General features: G+C 33.9%; 2 protein-coding genes across 2 annotated transcripts in view; one reads left to right on the top strand and one right to left on the bottom strand.

Moving 5' to 3' along the window:
- Positions 1-18531, top strand: part of LOC136034175 (interaptin-like) — a 442249-nt gene that overhangs the window by 136881 nt on the left and 286837 nt on the right. The gene's annotated exons all lie outside the window — the stretch shown is intronic.
- LOC136033629 (neurofibromin-like) overlaps positions 1-18531 on the bottom strand; it is a 214161-nt gene that overhangs the window by 162984 nt on the left and 32646 nt on the right. Inside the window, 1 exon segment of the mRNA XM_065714430.1 lies at positions 11084-11195. Within this exon segment, the coding sequence (XP_065570502.1) occupies positions 11084-11195 (112 nt within the window).

Raw genomic sequence — 18531 nt, 5'->3', positions numbered from 1 at the left:
CGAGTCACTAGTAGTGACCTAAAATGTTGCTGATCTTTCAATCCATCGTCAAGACAACGGAACCTCTGCTGGAGAGGATGAAAAAGATTAGCAGTGGAATTGAGCATTTAATTATCTTCTTATTCTATTTATTTCTCATCCACTTGTTTAAGATGTTTTAAAGGCAAATCACAACAGACATCACCTGAGTCAACTTAAGGCTGTAATAAGCTCAGACGTTCAGGGTAAAACAACCTGTTTTGAGATGAGGCAGAATATTCGTTTATAAAATGATTAATACCGTCATATTGAATATTTAATTAGGGCACATTATGGAGAATATATAATTTTTCTATAGGAATCTATCTCTAAACAGGCTAAAGCGTCAAAAACTTGTTTTAGCCAGAAAATAACTAGAGTTGATCATTTAGGACTTAACTATGCATTGGAGGTGAATACGGCGACCGGACAGAGCCTCGCAAACTTTCTTGAAAAAAAAAGCGCTGGTACAGAAAAACGATTTCAAATTTTTGAAGAAGAAGAAGAAGAAGATGCTTATTATTCAATACAATACAATACAAAATACAATTCAGACTGAAATTACAATACACTTATTCTCCCTCGAAAGGCTCCATAGCCAGGGATACAAGAGGGATCATACAATACAAAGGATACAGGGATACAAAAGGAAAGTGATTTTTTTCCAAAACTAAGACTTTCGAGAGGAATGGCAGAAAATACAAATATACTATGGTAGAGGGTGATAATCAAGATCTAACTAGATTATCAAGAAAAAAAATGACGATTTGACAGCAGACAATTCAAATAGCAAAAGAAGAATCTTAAAAAAGAAAAAAACTCTTTCTTTATTGATTCTGCACCCTTACAATATTCCCAGAGCTAAGGAATACGCAGGAATATATTATGGCTAAATATATTAATTTTAACAAAGGATACTTTCTATAGCTTTCTAAAATTTCACTTTCAAATACAGTTGATTATTCTTTCCATCCCGCTCATAATTTATTCTTTGAATGAATAAAGTTTACCGGACTATCAATCTTTCTAATCTACACCTAATTTGCGCATCTAAAGACCATCTATGCCACTGCCAATTTTCCATGTCGTGTCTGAAATAATCACAATCAATGAGAGCCCATTGAGAGATTGTATTCAAATAAGGAGGGGAGAGCAGGTTTTTGGATTTGAAAAGAAAAGTTTGTTTAAGTGGGCTTGAACGATATCCTGTAGACATTCTGAAAGGAAAGATAAAAGACTTTTTCTTCAACTAGGAATAAAATCTTGAAATGGTTCCTTGCATTTCAAGAGGCAAGAAGGATTGAAAGTCTTTGTTTACATTTTCATCTTAATAAAATAGAAAAAAAAACAATACCGTGGCGATTCTCTTCGATAAAATTGTTTGTGCTGACGAAAATTAAATAGATTTGATGCTAAACTAAACTGAAACTTTTCAAATTGGAAGGGGATTATATCTTTAGTCCTTTATTTGTAACTTGCAGTTTCAGCAAGCTAATCTTAAACAGGAAAAAAAGAATCGAAAATTTCTTCTATTAAATTTTAACGACTTATGAAAGTTTTTTAGGTGTTGACGTAAAGTAAGTAAATCTGTTAGTACGCAAAATTTAACTGATGCCTTTAAAATCGACGAAGCTTAAATTTTTAGTTTTTTATCTGTAACTTGCAGTATCAGCAAGTTTATCCAAAACAAAAGAAAAAACAATTTCGCGAAAATTTTCTTCGACAAAATTTTAGGGCTTACGAAAAGTACGTAAATCTATTAGAATATAAAACTTAATCGTGCATTTGAATTCCACAGACCTCATGCTTATAGAATTTTATCTGTAACTTGCAGTATCAGCAAGTTCATTCAAAATAGAAAAAAAAATCAAATATTTTTTACGACAAAATTTTAGGTGCTAATGAAAAGTAAGTAAATATTTTTGCATATAAAACTTAATCGTACATTTGGATTCTACAATATACTTTTATAATTTTATCTGTAACTTGCAGTATTTGCAAGTTTATCCAAAACAGAGCAAAAAAATTTAATATTTTTTGCGACAACATTTTACGTGCCAATGAAAAGTAAGTGAATCTATTAGCATATAAAACTTAATCGTGTATTTGAATACCAAAAAGCTTATACTCTTAGAATTTTATCTGTAACTTACAGCATCAGCAGGTTTATCCGAAAACGAAAAAAAAAATTGTGAAAATGTTTGGCGACAAATTTCAGGTGCTAATGAAAACTAGGTAAATCATTAGCATATAAAACTTAATCATACATTTGAATTCCAAAAAAGCTTATACTTTTAGAATTGTATCTGTAACTTGCAGCATCAGCAAGTTTATCCAAAACAGAAAATAAAAAATTTTGAATATTTTTGGCGACATATTTTAGATGCTAATAAAAACTAGGTAAATCTATTAGCATATAAAACTTAATCATGCATTTGAATTAAGGCTTATACTTTTTAGAATTGTATCTGTAACTTGCAGCATCAGCAAGTTTATCCAAAACAGAAAATAAAAAATTTTGAATATTTTTGACGACATATTTTAGATGTTAATAAAAACTAGGTAAATCTATTACCATATAAAACTTAATCATACATTCGATTTCCAAAAAGCTTATACTTTTAGAATTGTATCTGTAACTTGCAGCATCGGCAAGTTTATCCAAAACAGAAAATAAAAAATTTTGAATATTTTTGGCGACATATTTTAGATGCTAATAAAAACTAGGTAAATCTATTAGCATATAAAACTTAATCATGCATTTGAATTAAGGCTTATACTTTTTAGAATTGTATTTGTAACTTGCAGCATCAGCAAGTTTATCCAAAACAGAAAAAAATTGTAAATATTTTTGGCGACAAAGGTGATAATGAAAACTAGGTAATCAACATTCAGGATTTTTGACCAATAACAAAGATAACAAATAAAAAAGCTTTCAGGTTAACAAGATTTTCAAAGAAACGTTTTTTTTATCTGATACCGAAGTTTATTCCTTATACATGCGCAATAATTATGTTATAACTGGCCTATGATTAACATTTCCAGATGGCTTTATATAATGCAAAAGAAAAAAAAAGAGAGGGGGGAAGAGATGGATTAAAAAAGGCTTAGAAGAAAGATGCAGGAAAAGGGAGAGGGGCGGATACAAAGATAAATTAATGAGAGAGCCGACGCTACACATTTTTTATCTGTCTTTCTCTTTCTGTTGAATCATGTATCAAACAGTTCGTGGTAACAAACTGTAGTAAGGAGCGACCCGGCTCAATAGTAAACGAAACTCTAAAAAACGGAATTTTGATGCTAAAAGATACATCAAAAGAATCGGATTTTCATGCTGATTTTAAATATATAAGTCACATCAAATTTAGTCTTTTTCATCAAAAGTTACGAGCCTGAGAAAATTTGCCTTATTTTGGAAAATAGGGGGAAACATCCCCTAAAAGTCATAGAATCTTAACGAACATCACACCATCACATTCAGCGTATCAGAGAACCCTATAGCAAAAATTTCAAGCTCATATCTACAAAAATGTGGAATTTCCTATTTTTTGCCAGAAGACAGATCACGGGTGCGTGTTTATTTGGTTTTTTTTTTTCCAGGGGTCATCGTATCGACCAAGTGGTCCTAGAAAGTCGCAAGAGGGCTCATTCTAACGGAAATGAAAAGTTCTAGTGCCCTTTTAAGTGACCAAAAAAATTAGAGGGCACCTAGGCCCCCTCCCACGCTTATTTTTTTCCAAAAGTCAACGGATCAAAATTTTGAAATGGCCATTTTGTTCCGCATAGTCGAAAACCATAATAACTATGTCTTTCGGGATGACTTACTCCCCCACAGTCCCCGGGTGAGGGGCTGCAAGTTACAAACTTTGACCAGTGTTTACATACATTAATGGTTATTGGAAAGTGTACAGACGTTTTCAGGGGGATTTTTTTGGTTTGGGGGTGGGGTTGAGGGGAGAATCTTTCCTTGGAAGAAATATGTCATGGGCGAAGAGAAATTCAATGAAAAGGCCGCGGGAATTTCTAGCATTATTATAAAAAAAAAAATGAAAAAATACACATGAAAAAGTGTTTTAAGTTGAAAGTAAGGAGTAGCATTAAAACTTAAAACGAACAGAGATTATTACGCATATGAGGGGTTCTAAAAATACTTTAACATAAAGAGCGAGGTATTTAGGAGGAGATAAATACCTCGCTCTTTATGCTAAAGTATTTTTAGTAATTTCAACTATTTATTCTACGGCCTTTCTGAGTCAGGGGTCATTCTTAAAGAATTGGGACAAAACTTAAGATTTAGTGTAAAGAGCGAGGTATTAACGAGGGGAAAAACTCCCTCATATACATAATAAAAATATAAGAATATAAAAGTTTGTTACGTAAGTTAATTCTTAAGTTACGTATATTTTTTACTAATAAAAACGTTCGTTGAAAATTAAAAGCTCTAGTTGCCTTTTTAAGTAACCGAAAAATTAGAGGGCAACTAGGCCTCCTTCCCCACCCCTTATTTCTCAAAATCGGCTGATCAAAACTAAGAGAAAGTCATTTAGACAAAAATATATGCAAATTTCATTTTAATAATTTATGGTCGGAGAGCAAAAATCAAACATGCATTAATTCAAAAACGTTCAGAAATTAAATAAAAAAAATAGTTTTTTTAACTGAAAGTAAGTAGCGAGATTAAAACTTAAAACGAACAGAAATTACTCCATATATGAAATGGGTTGTCCCCTCCGCAATCCCTCGCTCTTTACGCTAAAGTTTGACTCTTTACCACAATCCTACTTTTTAAAACAATTAAAAACTTTAGCGTAAAGAGCGACGGATTGTGGAGGGGACAACCCATTTCATATAGAGAGTAATTTCTGTTCGTTTTAAGTTTTAATGTCGCTCCTTACTTTCAGTTAAAAAAACTAGTTTTTTTTTATTTAATATGAACAAAAGGTGAAAGCTACAAAATACGAGAGGCAGAAGAAAAACCTGTAAACCAAATAGAATACAAAAACAACCCGAATAACATGACGTCAAAGAAACCGTAAATAAAAAATGATGAATAAAAAGCCATACCTTGAAAAAACTTGAACCCCCAGAGCACAGGGGCAAGTGTCGTATATTATGCCCTTGGGGCATATACAGTTTTTATGCGAGGGTTTTTTAAAATAGTTTAAAGATCAGATAAGCACAACCCCCATCCACAATCACAAAACTAATTGACGATGTTCTATTACAAAACTTAAGTAAGATGACCCCTGGTCCTCCTTGAATGGCACGATCCCCTCCGCCTCCCCCCAAAAAGGAATTATTAACGGTATTTTTTCCAAAATTATGAGAACTCATGCCTGGCCCATGCCTCTCCGAAAAGCAGATTATTACCGACTTTTTATTGCAAACCTTATGGGAGCTAACCCCTTATCCTCCATGACCTGAAACAGATTGAAAGCAATTTGCTTTTGTCCAGATATTTTGGCTACCCTTCTTTCTCTTCTTTTTTTCTCCCCATCTTTCTTGGCTCTAAGCCTTGGCTGGAGCAAAAGGAGAAGGAAATTTATTTATGAGTAGCTCTTTCTTCAATATTTTAAACTTAATTGATTGCATTTGTTAGCTTTTGATTACTTTTGAGCAAAAGTGGAATACTAATATTTACTCGTAAAATCCATCTTCCCCCGTAGCGACAGAATCCATTCTTTGGACAGTATTTCTAGTACACGTGGAACAAGATTTCTTGCAAAATGAAAAATTAATAGATATAATGATTCATCCAAGCTGTTCAGTATAACCAAAGAGCATGAGTTACATACAAAAGTGGGAACTGGTACTAGTGTCGACAAAAAAAAACTCAATATCATCTAGTGTTTGGCGACACTTGGCATTTTTTCAGTGTAATAATACGAATAATTAATTTCATTTGTGTAGTTGGTAAAATTAGTCTGATGTTAGTTTCTGACAAAGAAACGAAACAAAGCTTGAAAAGATGTGTGTTGCCAAATAATAATAGATGGCGTTTAGAGCGTTTTTTTGCCGACATTAGCGCCAGTTTTCACTCTAAAAAGTGATCCATACTGTTTGAGCATAACAAAAAGATAAGCCTACGATAACGTCAACAAACACAAGTTGAGATATAGTCGACAAGATATAGTTTTGAGGTCTAAAGGGATTGCTACGTCATACGGCAACCATTGTATTTGCTATTTTAGTACAAAATCAATTATATGAAGAAAGTCAGTACATGAAAATCAAGTAACTTCAATGTAACTTTTTTTTAATGGATAATACTGTACAAAAATTAATTAAAATCATTTATTCCCATATGACACAGAGAGAGGTAATAAAAGTGAGTCCTTCCTACTTCAGTAGCGCTTTCGATTATTTAACAAAAATACTTGAGTCACACCAAGCGGCTGCACTGCGGTAATCTATTCATAATCTGTTATTATTCGTTCAAAACAACGCTGATCAAACCAGACTAAACATTAAATCCCCAGAGAGGAGAGGAGATTTGAAAAAAAAATTGCCTAAGCGAAGGTGGTAGATGGTGTTGAACTTTTGGTTGAAAAATTTTCTATGATAGTTTTATTGTTGTGAAAGTTTATGTAGTATCTACTTAACAGTTCAATTTATCAGCAAGAACCCCCAGTCACGCTCCAAACCCTTCAGCGGCACAGATAATTGGTTATTGCGTAAAATATTTAAAATAAAATGCTCCAGTCAAAAGTTCGAGAGAGGGGGATGGGATTAGACACATATCCCTAACTCAAAACCAATAATTGTATCTACTTAGAATATTCCTGAAGAACACTCAGTAATTTAACCTAAATTTCTGTATAACTTGTCATAAATACCATTCCTACCATAATACCATTCCTTTGCGTAAAATATTAAAAAAAAATATACTCAAGTCAAAATTTCGAGGGGGGGGATCAGACAAATACCCAAACTCAACTCAAACCGTTAATTGTATCTACTTGGAATATTCCTCAAGAACATTCAGTAATTTAATCTAAATTTCCGTAAAACTTGTCATAAATGCCATTCCTACCAAAGTCTGAAAGTTACTCTACTAAAACCCAAATTGGGGAATAGCCTTTTCACAATTTCATTCTTGCCAAGCCGACACTCTGCCTAAATAGATTCAGTTCTACAAATTACAAAACCCTCGTTAGGAAAATTTAATTATCCAGGAGTGCCAAATTAACAAACTGAGTGAAAAGCCAATGTCATTTGAGAGACGGGGGTCAAATCAAATAAGGAAAATGAAAAGGCTAACCGATTCAAATGGGGAAATGAAATAATTTATATCCTAATAGCTTTTGCTTTTCCTTCGCAGTTCAATGGGACTGAATATCTCTCTATTTTCTAGATTTTGATCTCCGGACAAAATTATTATTCTTTCTTACAATTATGTGATAAGGAACTGTGCATAGGACAAAATGAAAGGTGATCTTGAGATAACTTTAGCTAAGGGAGAACTTGATAGGCCAAAATTTTATATTATCATTTCATATTTTCAGCTGTGAAGAATTAAATGAGCTAATCAAATATGGTTCTAAAAAAAGGTTCTGGTGTGCCTGCTAGGAAAAATGCCAAAAATCAACTAAAAAAATGTTAAATAATTCCGTGGTTTCATTTTTCTGTGGTTTTCATTTTTTCTGCGGTTTTATTGATTTTACATGGATTTAGGTACCCAATCCTCCCTTAGCTAAAGTTAGAGAGAAAGAGAGAGAGAGAGAGAGAGAGAGAGAGAGAGAGAGAGAGAGAGAGAGAGAGAGAGAGAGAGAGAGAGAGAGAGAGAGAGAGAGAGAGAGAGAGAGAGAGAGAGAGAGATCGGTATATTTAAAAAAACAATCGTAGCATAGCTAAATTCAGTTTTTTCACAAAAATCATACATTTAAACACAAATCACACACTACATCAAGATCACCCTTCATTTTGTCCTATGCACAGCTCCTTAGCATATTGTATAAGAAAGAATAATAATTTTGTCTGAAGATTAAAATATAGAAAATGGAGAGATATTCAGTCCCATTGAACTGCAAAGGAAAAGTGAAAGCTATTAGGATTTAAATTATTCCATTTCCTCATTTGAATAGGAAAACCTATTAACCTATACGTATAGATGGAATTCAGATTTTGAATAGATTACAAAAAATTGTATTTGATCAATTTGACAGCTTTTCGATTCTTCTGTGGTGGAACCCACTTTGATTGAAATATTTGCCGACACTATTCCATTATCTTTTCAATCATATTTCATAATCAAATCGAAAATTCTCATTAGGTTTCAATTAGTAGTCCCATGGGAGAATTCACTAATGGACCCTTTGACTTTGAGACAGTCAAACAACGCTTATGCTCACCAAATGATGTTTAGGTATCATATCCTCTTAAGTTTGTCTGGTTAGAGATCAAATAATCAGACGAATTCTTACAGATCAAATATTCAGCAAAAAATACATGCTTGTTCATAGATACGGAATTGGTCCTTAATAAGCAGAACTACCATTACTAGCTGCTTAAAGTTGTGGTAGGGGTGGTCTTGGCATTGAATATTGCAAGCGAGATTTACTTACCATAACATAAAGTAGGAATCTACATGTTTGGATAAAATTTCACAATAATAACTGTTTCTCTTTTCTAATATGCTTACCAGACTAAAAAAATATATATGTTTTTTCAAGACCCCTTTTTATTTATAAATGCACTAAAAAGTAGAAAAAGAAATCTCTTTTTCCCATATCATTCAGGAAAACTGAAAGTCTTAAACACCAAAAACATGAATGTGGATGAGTCATGAAATTTCCATTGTATTTGGAGCAAAAAATTGTTTTAAGTTGATTTTTTTTTTTTTACAAATTTTTGAAATAAAGATGGACGAAAGCTCGGACAGCATTCAAGATCCCTTTTATTTCAGGACAACTCAACTGGAAGAATTTTGGACCTGTTAAAAGCGATTCCATGTCATTACAAATGAATGCTAACTCACAGGACCAGCTGAGAGCAAGCACTTACATTAATGACCTTGGTAAGTCTCCTTAAGTACTAAGGGTCAGAAATGGATTTACTTTGATTTAAGATGTATTCAGATGTTTATCGCCTGGTTTTGATTTTGAGTTAAAGATTAACCTTCATAATCTAAAAACGGCAAGTTTCAGAATGTTGCGCAATCAGTGGCAGTGGCGCAACCTGAATTTTTCTATTTATTATGCTTTTAAAGATGCAACATAGTATTTTTACGAGGCAAAACCACAAATTACCGGTTTTCTGCTGTCACAACTTCGTGCGCAAACTGTAAAATTACAAAAACTAATATCTAAGTCACAAATCTACAACCTCTACGTTTCTACGTCCAAAAAATTCTGCATTTTTATCTATTTTTCCCTCCTAAAAAATAGCACTAACTCAGGTGTTTCTCCGAAATTCAAAAATGAAAATGCTTCTTCTGCCAGAAAACAGCCACAGATCATTCACCGTTTCTGTTTAGTTTTAAGAAATTGGCTGTGATTGGACTCGATTGAGAGGAAACAAATCCACGAGGGAGAGTAGGGACCCAGAAACCTGATACTTCCTTAAATAGTTAAGTCATGCAGACTAGTCACCGTGGAAACTAGAAAACAATTAAAAATAATGATAACAAGATTGTCTACAAAAACATAGACAATTGGCAACAATTGCGTAGAAGCAAATTTCCTAAGAAACAAGATGGACCAAAAGCCATGAAAAATTTAGTATTTTATTCCTATTCATATTATTCCTATTTTAATGATATAAATAGGCAGAATTATTCCTAGTCTGATTTTATCTTTATTTCCTCTATTTTACCTAGCAAATGTATATTCGTTTCTCCCAGGACACAAAAAATAGTGAACACAATTAGTGTGCTTTAAAAACATTAATCGTTTTTATAAAAAGACGGAAGTTTTATTATATAAATAGTTTTAAAAAATAGTTTGTATAAATAGAAACTAGTCAAATAGATTGTTTGTTAAAATAAAATAGTGACATAGTTTAAGCTCTCACAGAACCTTTGGCCCCTCCCAACTGATTGGCCCATCTAGAAAGAATGGATATATTACACTAAGCTTTAAAGTATTTGGATAGTTAGAAAACAATTCTTACTACATAATGTTTATGTCACTTGCATTTCACTGAAAACCATGTGTATTTTGAACACTTGCTTCCAGTTTGAATAGAGGCACAGGCTGTTCGGGCCACCAAGGATCTGTTAGACCACATTCTGCAACTGTCTCTGATCTTCTGTTAGGAGAAGGCGATTTCCAGCCACAATTTGTCTCGTTTATGTCAGTACTTCCGGAATCCTTACAGAAGCTCCAGCCTCTTTGCTGCTAGTTGGCCTCTAGTACGATTTGGCCTCTTTGCTGCTTGCTGCTAGTTGGGCTCTTTGGAAAAAATTGTGCTTTTTAAAGTACTAAGGGCATCGAAACATGTCTCCTTAGACCCACCTTGGGTCTATTCGTGGCTGAAAATCACGTTTTGCAAAAGTTTTCTTTTTTTTCAAAATTCTTAAGTTTCTAGGGCAATATCAGACTTATACCAGTGTTGCAATAAATAGCCGTCAATATAAAAAACTAAACAAATTAGTTGAATTTGACAAAGCTTTTTTCTCCATAAAAATCCAGACGTTACAAATTTCTTGATTCCAAAAGACAACTACACTTTCAAAGAAAGCTATATCTTCTTAAGTTGTTTCTTATCATTTATTTTGGCTTATTTTTTGCTGGTTTTTCACCACGTTTTTATTTTTAATTTGACACCCGCTGCTACAGAAAAATGCAGAAATACATATAGAGGTCTTTTTAATTGAAAATTTTATTCACAATTTTCAATAACTATTTAATATATGCATGGTTTTCACTTAACCAATTCAAACCATCAAATTTCACTTTCACAGCTTTTGGTACTTTAAAACCATCATTGGAAAAACGGCATCTTTCAAAAATTTTGAATGACTCAAAATTTTCCACTCTTATTCCTGACTTGCAACCCTGTTAGCTTTTAAAAACACTTAGGCAGAATTAAAAAAAAAGAAGAGAGAACAACATATGGTAAATACCTGGCGGAAATCCGGCTAAACACAGCACCAAAGTTGTTTAGACTCAAGGCAAACAAAACTTTTGAAGCCAAATTCTTAAGCTGATGGACCATCGGATTCTCATTAGGCAAATCTGAAAGCAATAGGAATTACAAAGGAGAGAAAGAAAAAAAGTGGGTTAATATACAGTGGCTTGTTGTTTCGTCGCTTTCTTTTACATTTTCGCTTTGGTCTTTTTTTCGCATTTCACTGCGTAGTTTTTTCCCACGTATCCTTTTTGTAAACCACGGCCTATGCAACACTAGCGACGCAATATAGCACATTTAATCATGCACTCCCATTAAATAGTCTTTTAGTATATTAAACTTGGAGATCATTTTACAAAAATAAACTGCAAACCTTTGAAGTGAAACTGCAAAATTCAGAGAAGCCATTTGGGCCAAATCTTGGGGTGGGCATGGGGCATTTGACAGAACTTGAGACTTTTATTATGAATCTAACCTACTTTCAAAGTTTATAATGATTAATAGCAAATAGCACAATTACCCCAAGGGTAGTCAGGTAATTACGCTCTTTGGCTAATAGGCGTGCAGTTAGTTCAAATCATTTGAACAGAATGGATTATGTTGGACATAATGGATAATTGTGGCCGGAAAAGGGCCCTTTGTGGTGGAAGCTTGGGCCTCCTGGAAAATCTGGGGTGGGCATTTGCCCACCCCTGACCCCCCATTAATGGCGCCTCTGGCAAAATTTAGCTGAATTAAAATCGAATAGTTGTGGGCATCAAGCCATGGCTAACAGCAGAAAAAGCCAAGCAAATAGTCTGATTGAGTGAGACGCAAATCTGGCATTAACCCCATTATTAGGGTTGTATAAAAATGATGTTAGTTCATTTATTAATAGATAAGCCTATTTATTATCCGTCCATGCGTCATTCCTAGAGTAGAAGAACTGAGGTGTATAGTCATAGAACTAAGATAGTCATAAAATCTATAGTTTTCCAAGTGTTTGGTTAAATGGCACGGGTAAAGGGCAGGCCTAAGTATGCCTCTCTTATTTTACCAGTACTTGTTTGTTATCTTTTAGCAAGGCACGCCTGCCTAGGACATATATTCGTGTGCAAATCTATGTGTGATTGGCTATAATTTTGTAATATCTCTTTTAGTGCTTTATGATGATTTTATTCACAGTTGAGATTTAATTAAAGGTACGTCCCTTTCAGGTCTTCTTGGGACCTACATACTACCAATGTCTAAAACATATGGTAGACGACAAAATTCATTTTGAATTAAAATCGAATAGTTGTGGGCACCAAGTCATAGCTAATTGTAGAAAAAGCCAACACAGATAGTCCAATTGAGTGAGAGGCAATTCTGGCATTAACCCCTTTTATTAGGATTGTACGAAAATGATGTTAGTTCATTTGTTAATAGATAGATATCTCAATCTATCATCCGTCCATGCGTCATTCCTAGGGTAGTAGAACTAATGTAGATAGTCGTAGAGCTAAGATAGTCATAGAATCTATAGTTTTCCAAGTGTTTGGTTAAATGGCACGAGTAAAGGGCGGGAGTAAGTATGCCTCTCTTATTGGACCAATACTTGTTTGTTATCTTTTAGTAAGGCACGCCGACCTAGAATCTCAGGCAGGTTGACCAAGAGTTTGAATTGACATAGGACTCAATCATACTATCTGTCTCGACTTTTTCTACAATTAATTACTACTTAATTACAATAAATTTCCTACTTTTTCTTGGCTTCAGTCACCGGTTTCTGCGCACCACCAAGAGGAATAAGCCGTAAGTCTTAAAATTACAAAAAAAAACTATTTACATGTGATATTCCTAAGCCCCCTATTAAAACCAGACTTGTATTATTTTGCCAAGTCATTTCCTGGTCACTTCTCGACTTCCTATAGTCAGTTTTCTCAGAACTTCTCAAGTTAAGTTATTTATCTCTAAAACATTCTCTTTTATCCCTTTTTCAAGCTCAAAACTCGAAATATCTAATTCTTAGTTTAATTTTGTAGATCTCTTCCCCTATACTGACAAAAATTCCCTAACTGAAGCTCTTCCTTTTTTTATCACTAGGAGATCTTTTTTTGATAAATCTGCGACGTTGATATATTTGGGTTCCTCAGAGATTCGATTTAGAGAAACCAAAAATAGTTACCAGCCCAGGTGTATCGATTTATAAAGTCTGAGAATTCATTGGCTATATCCTTCAGAAATTATTATACGATTATACTCCATCGAATTTAGACAGTTTGAGGAGGAAAAAAACTGCAGAAATCACCGATACAATATAATAGCAGAAGCCAATTAACGCTATAACTTTCAGAATCACATGATCAGTATATTCTACATGTTTAAGCAGCCCTATCACCATAGCTGCTAAACCAGCATTCACATCGATATCTAGCAATTGCTATTAAGTTTTTTATCGTTTTAGAAAGTAGAGTTGTGAGAAACAGTCGAACTTTAGCGTGAAAAGCGGGGTGTTGATGAGGGGACAGCCCCTTTCATATACGGAATAATTTCTGTTCGTTTTAAGTTTTAATGTTGTTTCTTACTTTCAGTAAAAAAAAAAAAATGTTTTTTTTTTTTTATTTTAATTTCTGAACGGTTTTGAATTAATGCAGGTTTTGATTTTGGCTCACAGTACATGAATAATTAAAACAAAATATGCATATTCATTTTACCTTTTTTGGCTAAGTGGCTTTCTCAATGTTTTGATCGGACCATTTTGAGAAAAAGGGGCGGGGGAAGCGGCCTAGTTACCCTCCACTTTTTGTGTTACTTAAAAAGGCAACTTTTAGTTTTATTTACGAACGTTTTTATTTGTAACAAATATATGTAACTTTAAAATTAACTTACGTAAAGAACTTCTTTATTCGTATATTTTAACTACGTATATGAGGGGTTTCACCCACTCGTCAGTGCCTCGCTCTTTACACTAAAGTTCAAATTTTGTTCAAATTCTTTAAGAATGAACCCTGAATCACAAAGGCCATTTAATTAGAATAAATAGCTGTTTTGAAATTATTAAACACACTTTATCGTAAAGAGCGAGGTATTGAGGAGGGGACGAACCCCCTCATATATGTAATAATTTCTGTTCGTTTTAAGTTTTAATGTTGCTCCTTACTTTCAGTTCAAAAGCTTGTTTTTTAATTTAATTTCTCCTTTTTTTTTAATAACGCTGGAAAATCCAGCGTCCTCTTCATGGAAATTCTCTTCCCCCATGATAAATTCTTCCATGGAAAAATCATCTGACATAACATCCCCCCCACGACCAGAAAAAAACCCTGAAAACGTCTGCATACTTTCCAATAACCAATACTACAAGTGAATAGTGGTTAAATCCATAACTTGTAGCCCTTCACCCGGGGACTGTGGGGGATTAAGTCGTCCTCATAGACATAGTTATTGGATTTTTCGACTATGATAAACAAAATAGCTATCTCAAAATTTTGATCTGGTGACTTTGGGAAAAAAGGAGCGAGGAGGGGGCCTAGTTGGCCTCCAATTTTTTGTTCATGTTAAAAGGGGGCTAGAATTTTGAAATTCCATTAAAATGGCCCTATCGCGACATTCTAGGACCACTGGGTCGATACAATCACCGCTGGAAAAAAAACAAATAAACACGCATACGCGATCTTTGTTCCGGCAAAAAATTCAGAATTCCACATTTTTACAGATAGGAGCTTGAAACCTCTACTGGAAGGTTCGCTGACACGCTGAATCTGATGGTGTGATTTTAATTAAGATTCTATTACTTTTAGGGGGTGTTTCCCCCTTTTTCGAAAATAAGGCAAATTTTCTCAGGTTCGTAACTTTCGATGGATAAATTTAAACTTAATAAAACTTATATATTTAAAATCAGCGTAAAAATTTGATTCTTTTGATGTATATATTGGTATCAAAATTCCGTTTTTTTAGAGCTTCGGTTACTGTTGAGCCGGGTCGCTCCTTACTACAGTTACATATGAAAACTATGTGCAAGTGTGAAACTCGAACTATACGTGCGCATGAATAGGCACGAGACATAGTGAAATAACAAACGGGTGGTGAAAATAGTAATATGCATAGCTTCCTGACTGGCAAAATTTGCAATCGACTAGACAGAGTTCTAGCCAATGGCGTCAATTCGTAAAATTTAGGAAGGGGAGCAAAATTTATTTTTCAAAACCTAAAGACATGCAATGTTTTTCTTTTCCATTTTTTTATGGAAAAAGAAACAAACAAAAAGGCATTTTCGATGAAAAACAAAGGTATTTTTCAAAATCTAGGAAGGAGAGTGGCAGTACCCTTCTCTCAGTCGTAGCTCCTGGTTCTAGCACAAATAAAACAGAGTGGATCTCTATTCAAAAAATATTGGCACTAAAAAATTTTATTCTATTTAATGGCTTAAATTTTTGGCTGGAAATTATTTTCAATACAAATACCAAAAAGGCTTTTCGTAAATGAAAAACATACATAAAAGTATTTTTCAAAATTTAGAAAGGGGGACAACATGCTCCCATCAGTAAAAAGTACTCTCTCTGACGTTCCAGGAGTTTTTCTTTTCTTATTTACTCTACAAGAAAAATTAGCTTACTTGATTATTACTTTTGAATAACAGAATAGTTTCTAACCAAAAAGCTATTTTTTGGGAAAACTTTTCAGTTCATTTTATAAGATAAGGAAACATAGTATACCTCTTTGATATCAAAAAAGAGTTGAATGTCTAAAAGCTTAAAAATCCTTTTATTGCAACAATTTTCATTGTCTTATGTGTAAAACTCAAATTTTTACAAATATAATTTTTAATTATTAAAACACTTGACGCCACCAGTGATCATCAATGCTTAAAAACTTCTAACCGTCATCTTATTTATGACGTATGTATTTATGACAAGACATTCGACAGGTACGGAGAACAGGACTGCGAATTCTGGTAAGAGTATTTTTTACCACCGCAAAATGCGCTAAAATACCCGAACTCAGATAATAGTACTTTTTGTCACAGTAAAATACCTTAAGTGTTAATGAAAAACTACAAGAAGGTTACTTTGCATTCCTCTCTACTTCTATCCTCTCCTTCTATCCTCTCTACTTCCGTTCTGCTTTATATATATATATATATATACAAACAAAGTTCATCAAAAAAGGGTATCGGGGTAATAAAATAAAGAAGAATCACGCTACAATTAGATTGTACTACAATACAGCTGATTTTTTTTTCCAGTCCAACATCTGACACTAAAAAGTCCCGTTTTTAGTTTAAATGTTCTAAACAAACGTTTAAGGTTCTAAGCTAAATGTTGTAGACTGAAAACTCTCATTATACTGTTCTATGCTCAAAATTTTCATGAATTACATAAATCCCTTCTTCGTTCTCATTTAGAATATAGCTTTTCAACATGGTTTCCAATAATGTTAAGATGAGCATAAAGCTAAGAACATATGGAAACAGGTCACTAAGACGGTGCCTTACTTTTCTAATCTTCCGTATTTCCATAAGCTTTCCAGGCTTTAAATCCCTTCTCTTGTTTCATAGGCAACGACTTGATTTGATTAATGTGTAGAACATTATTAAAGTAATGAAAAGTTAAATTTGACTGTTTTGATAGATTAAGGGGAAACTTATAGATAGATAGATAGATAGATGAATTTATTCACACGAAAAGCCCAATTGGGCCATGGTGACATACACAAAACAAGTGAAAAAAATAGCAGACAAACATAGACTGAAAAGACATTGAACTAATTATTTAAGAAAACATCACGATACCTCATACCTACCCGGACGAACTTTCCAATATTATTTATACTTAAGTAACACCTACTCAAAATTTTCAAAATCCAATCCTTCCCCCCAACCTCCCGACCAAATATTTCCAAGCGCAACTTCCTCAACTCCCTGCAATCCCCTAAAAATTGATGCAAAGACTCATCCATCTCTCAACACAGAGGGCAACTGTAAGGACCATCCCTCAATTTCTATTTCTCCCTAAATATTTCCTACGTTCTCCAAGAGGCATAAAATTCCTCTTTACATATATTACCAATTTCAAATCATCCGGAGCCAATCACATTTTTTGGCAAATTTCTTCACCCCAGTTCTCCTTGACCTCCGCATATATCCCAAGGGACGGTGAGGTGGTCTTCTCAGCTTGCCAAACCTGAGATTCTAGCCTAGTAGCAACTAACCTAGATACAGTCCCTACCATATCTCCTATCCCCTTACCCTCATTCCAGCAATTACCTAGCCCTGCACGGTCTAAGATATTATTCACCTGATTTGGCCACGAATCCTTCCTCCTATCTTGAAGCATCATTAAAAATGCTTGTTTAACTAGCCTATTATCTTCTATAGATGACGCCCTTTTCCAATATCTAACCATACTAATTAACCTACTCTGTCTCATACACTTTATTCCTATATCCCCTCTCAGTACTAACCCATTAAACTTATCATCATGGCCTAACATACGCTTAAAAAACTCAACTGCATTCTTTCTAAAATTCAACCCCTTATTAAACCCCCAAAGCTCCACCCCGTAATGCAAAGCCGATCTAACCCTAGCATTAAAAACATACTTTAGCAGTCCTACATCCCTAATTTCCTTGATACTACTAATACTTAACCATCCTAGTAGTCTATTTCCCTTACTTTCTACTATCTTGAGATGTTTCTTCCGTTTCCCATCTGGCGAAAGCCTACAACCTAAGTACTGAAATTCATCTACATAGTCTAGTGCCCTACCTTCATACGTAAACTGACACTGAGAATCTATCAGTTCTCCACTTTTCCTAAAAACCATTACACCCGACTTCTTTAAGTTTAATACTAGTTTCTTATTCCTAAAATAAGAAGATGCTAGATCTAGCAGTTGTTGCAAATGTTCTTTCGCTACTAATGCTATGTCATCCGCAAAAAGTAACGCCATAACGCTTGCACTTGAAAGCTTAATTTTTGGGGCGCCTTTGCCTAATATAACCAAATATATCTTCAAAAAGAGGAAAAATCAGAGAACCATTTTTTTAATGCAAAAGATATTTATATTGAGTTATGCAGGTTTTGAAAATAGCGGGCACCAAATTTAAAAAGAGAAAAACCTGGAATAAAAATCAGTAAAAAATAAAATAAAATATATGGAACCTAACAGCTAAAGAAAGTGTATCTTTCTATTGAGAATGTAGTTCTCTTTAGTAGTCAACAGGTTTTTAATGCTTAAGCTCATACGGGCGAAACGAGCCGTTAAGTTTAGCTAATAGTTTTTATTTTTGGGGGATTACTCTCCCTAACCGCTTCAAGAGGGCAAGGGAGAATAGAGCCACTAAAAACCAAGCCGGTTTCCGTCCTCGTAGAGACTTCGGTGACAATATTTTTGCACTCCACCTCATTATCAAGCAGTTCAAAATGTCTCTCTTATATAAGGTCTAAAGGGGTAAAATACCTCTTCAAAATGGCAATATCCAACA

The sequence above is a fragment of the Artemia franciscana genome, chromosome 12, assembly GCF_032884065.1.
Source record: "Artemia franciscana chromosome 12, ASM3288406v1, whole genome shotgun sequence".
Taxonomy (NCBI): domain Eukaryota; kingdom Metazoa; phylum Arthropoda; class Branchiopoda; order Anostraca; family Artemiidae; genus Artemia; species Artemia franciscana.
Note: the sequence above shows the minus strand (reverse complement) of the source record. Positions and strands in the feature narration are given on the sequence as shown.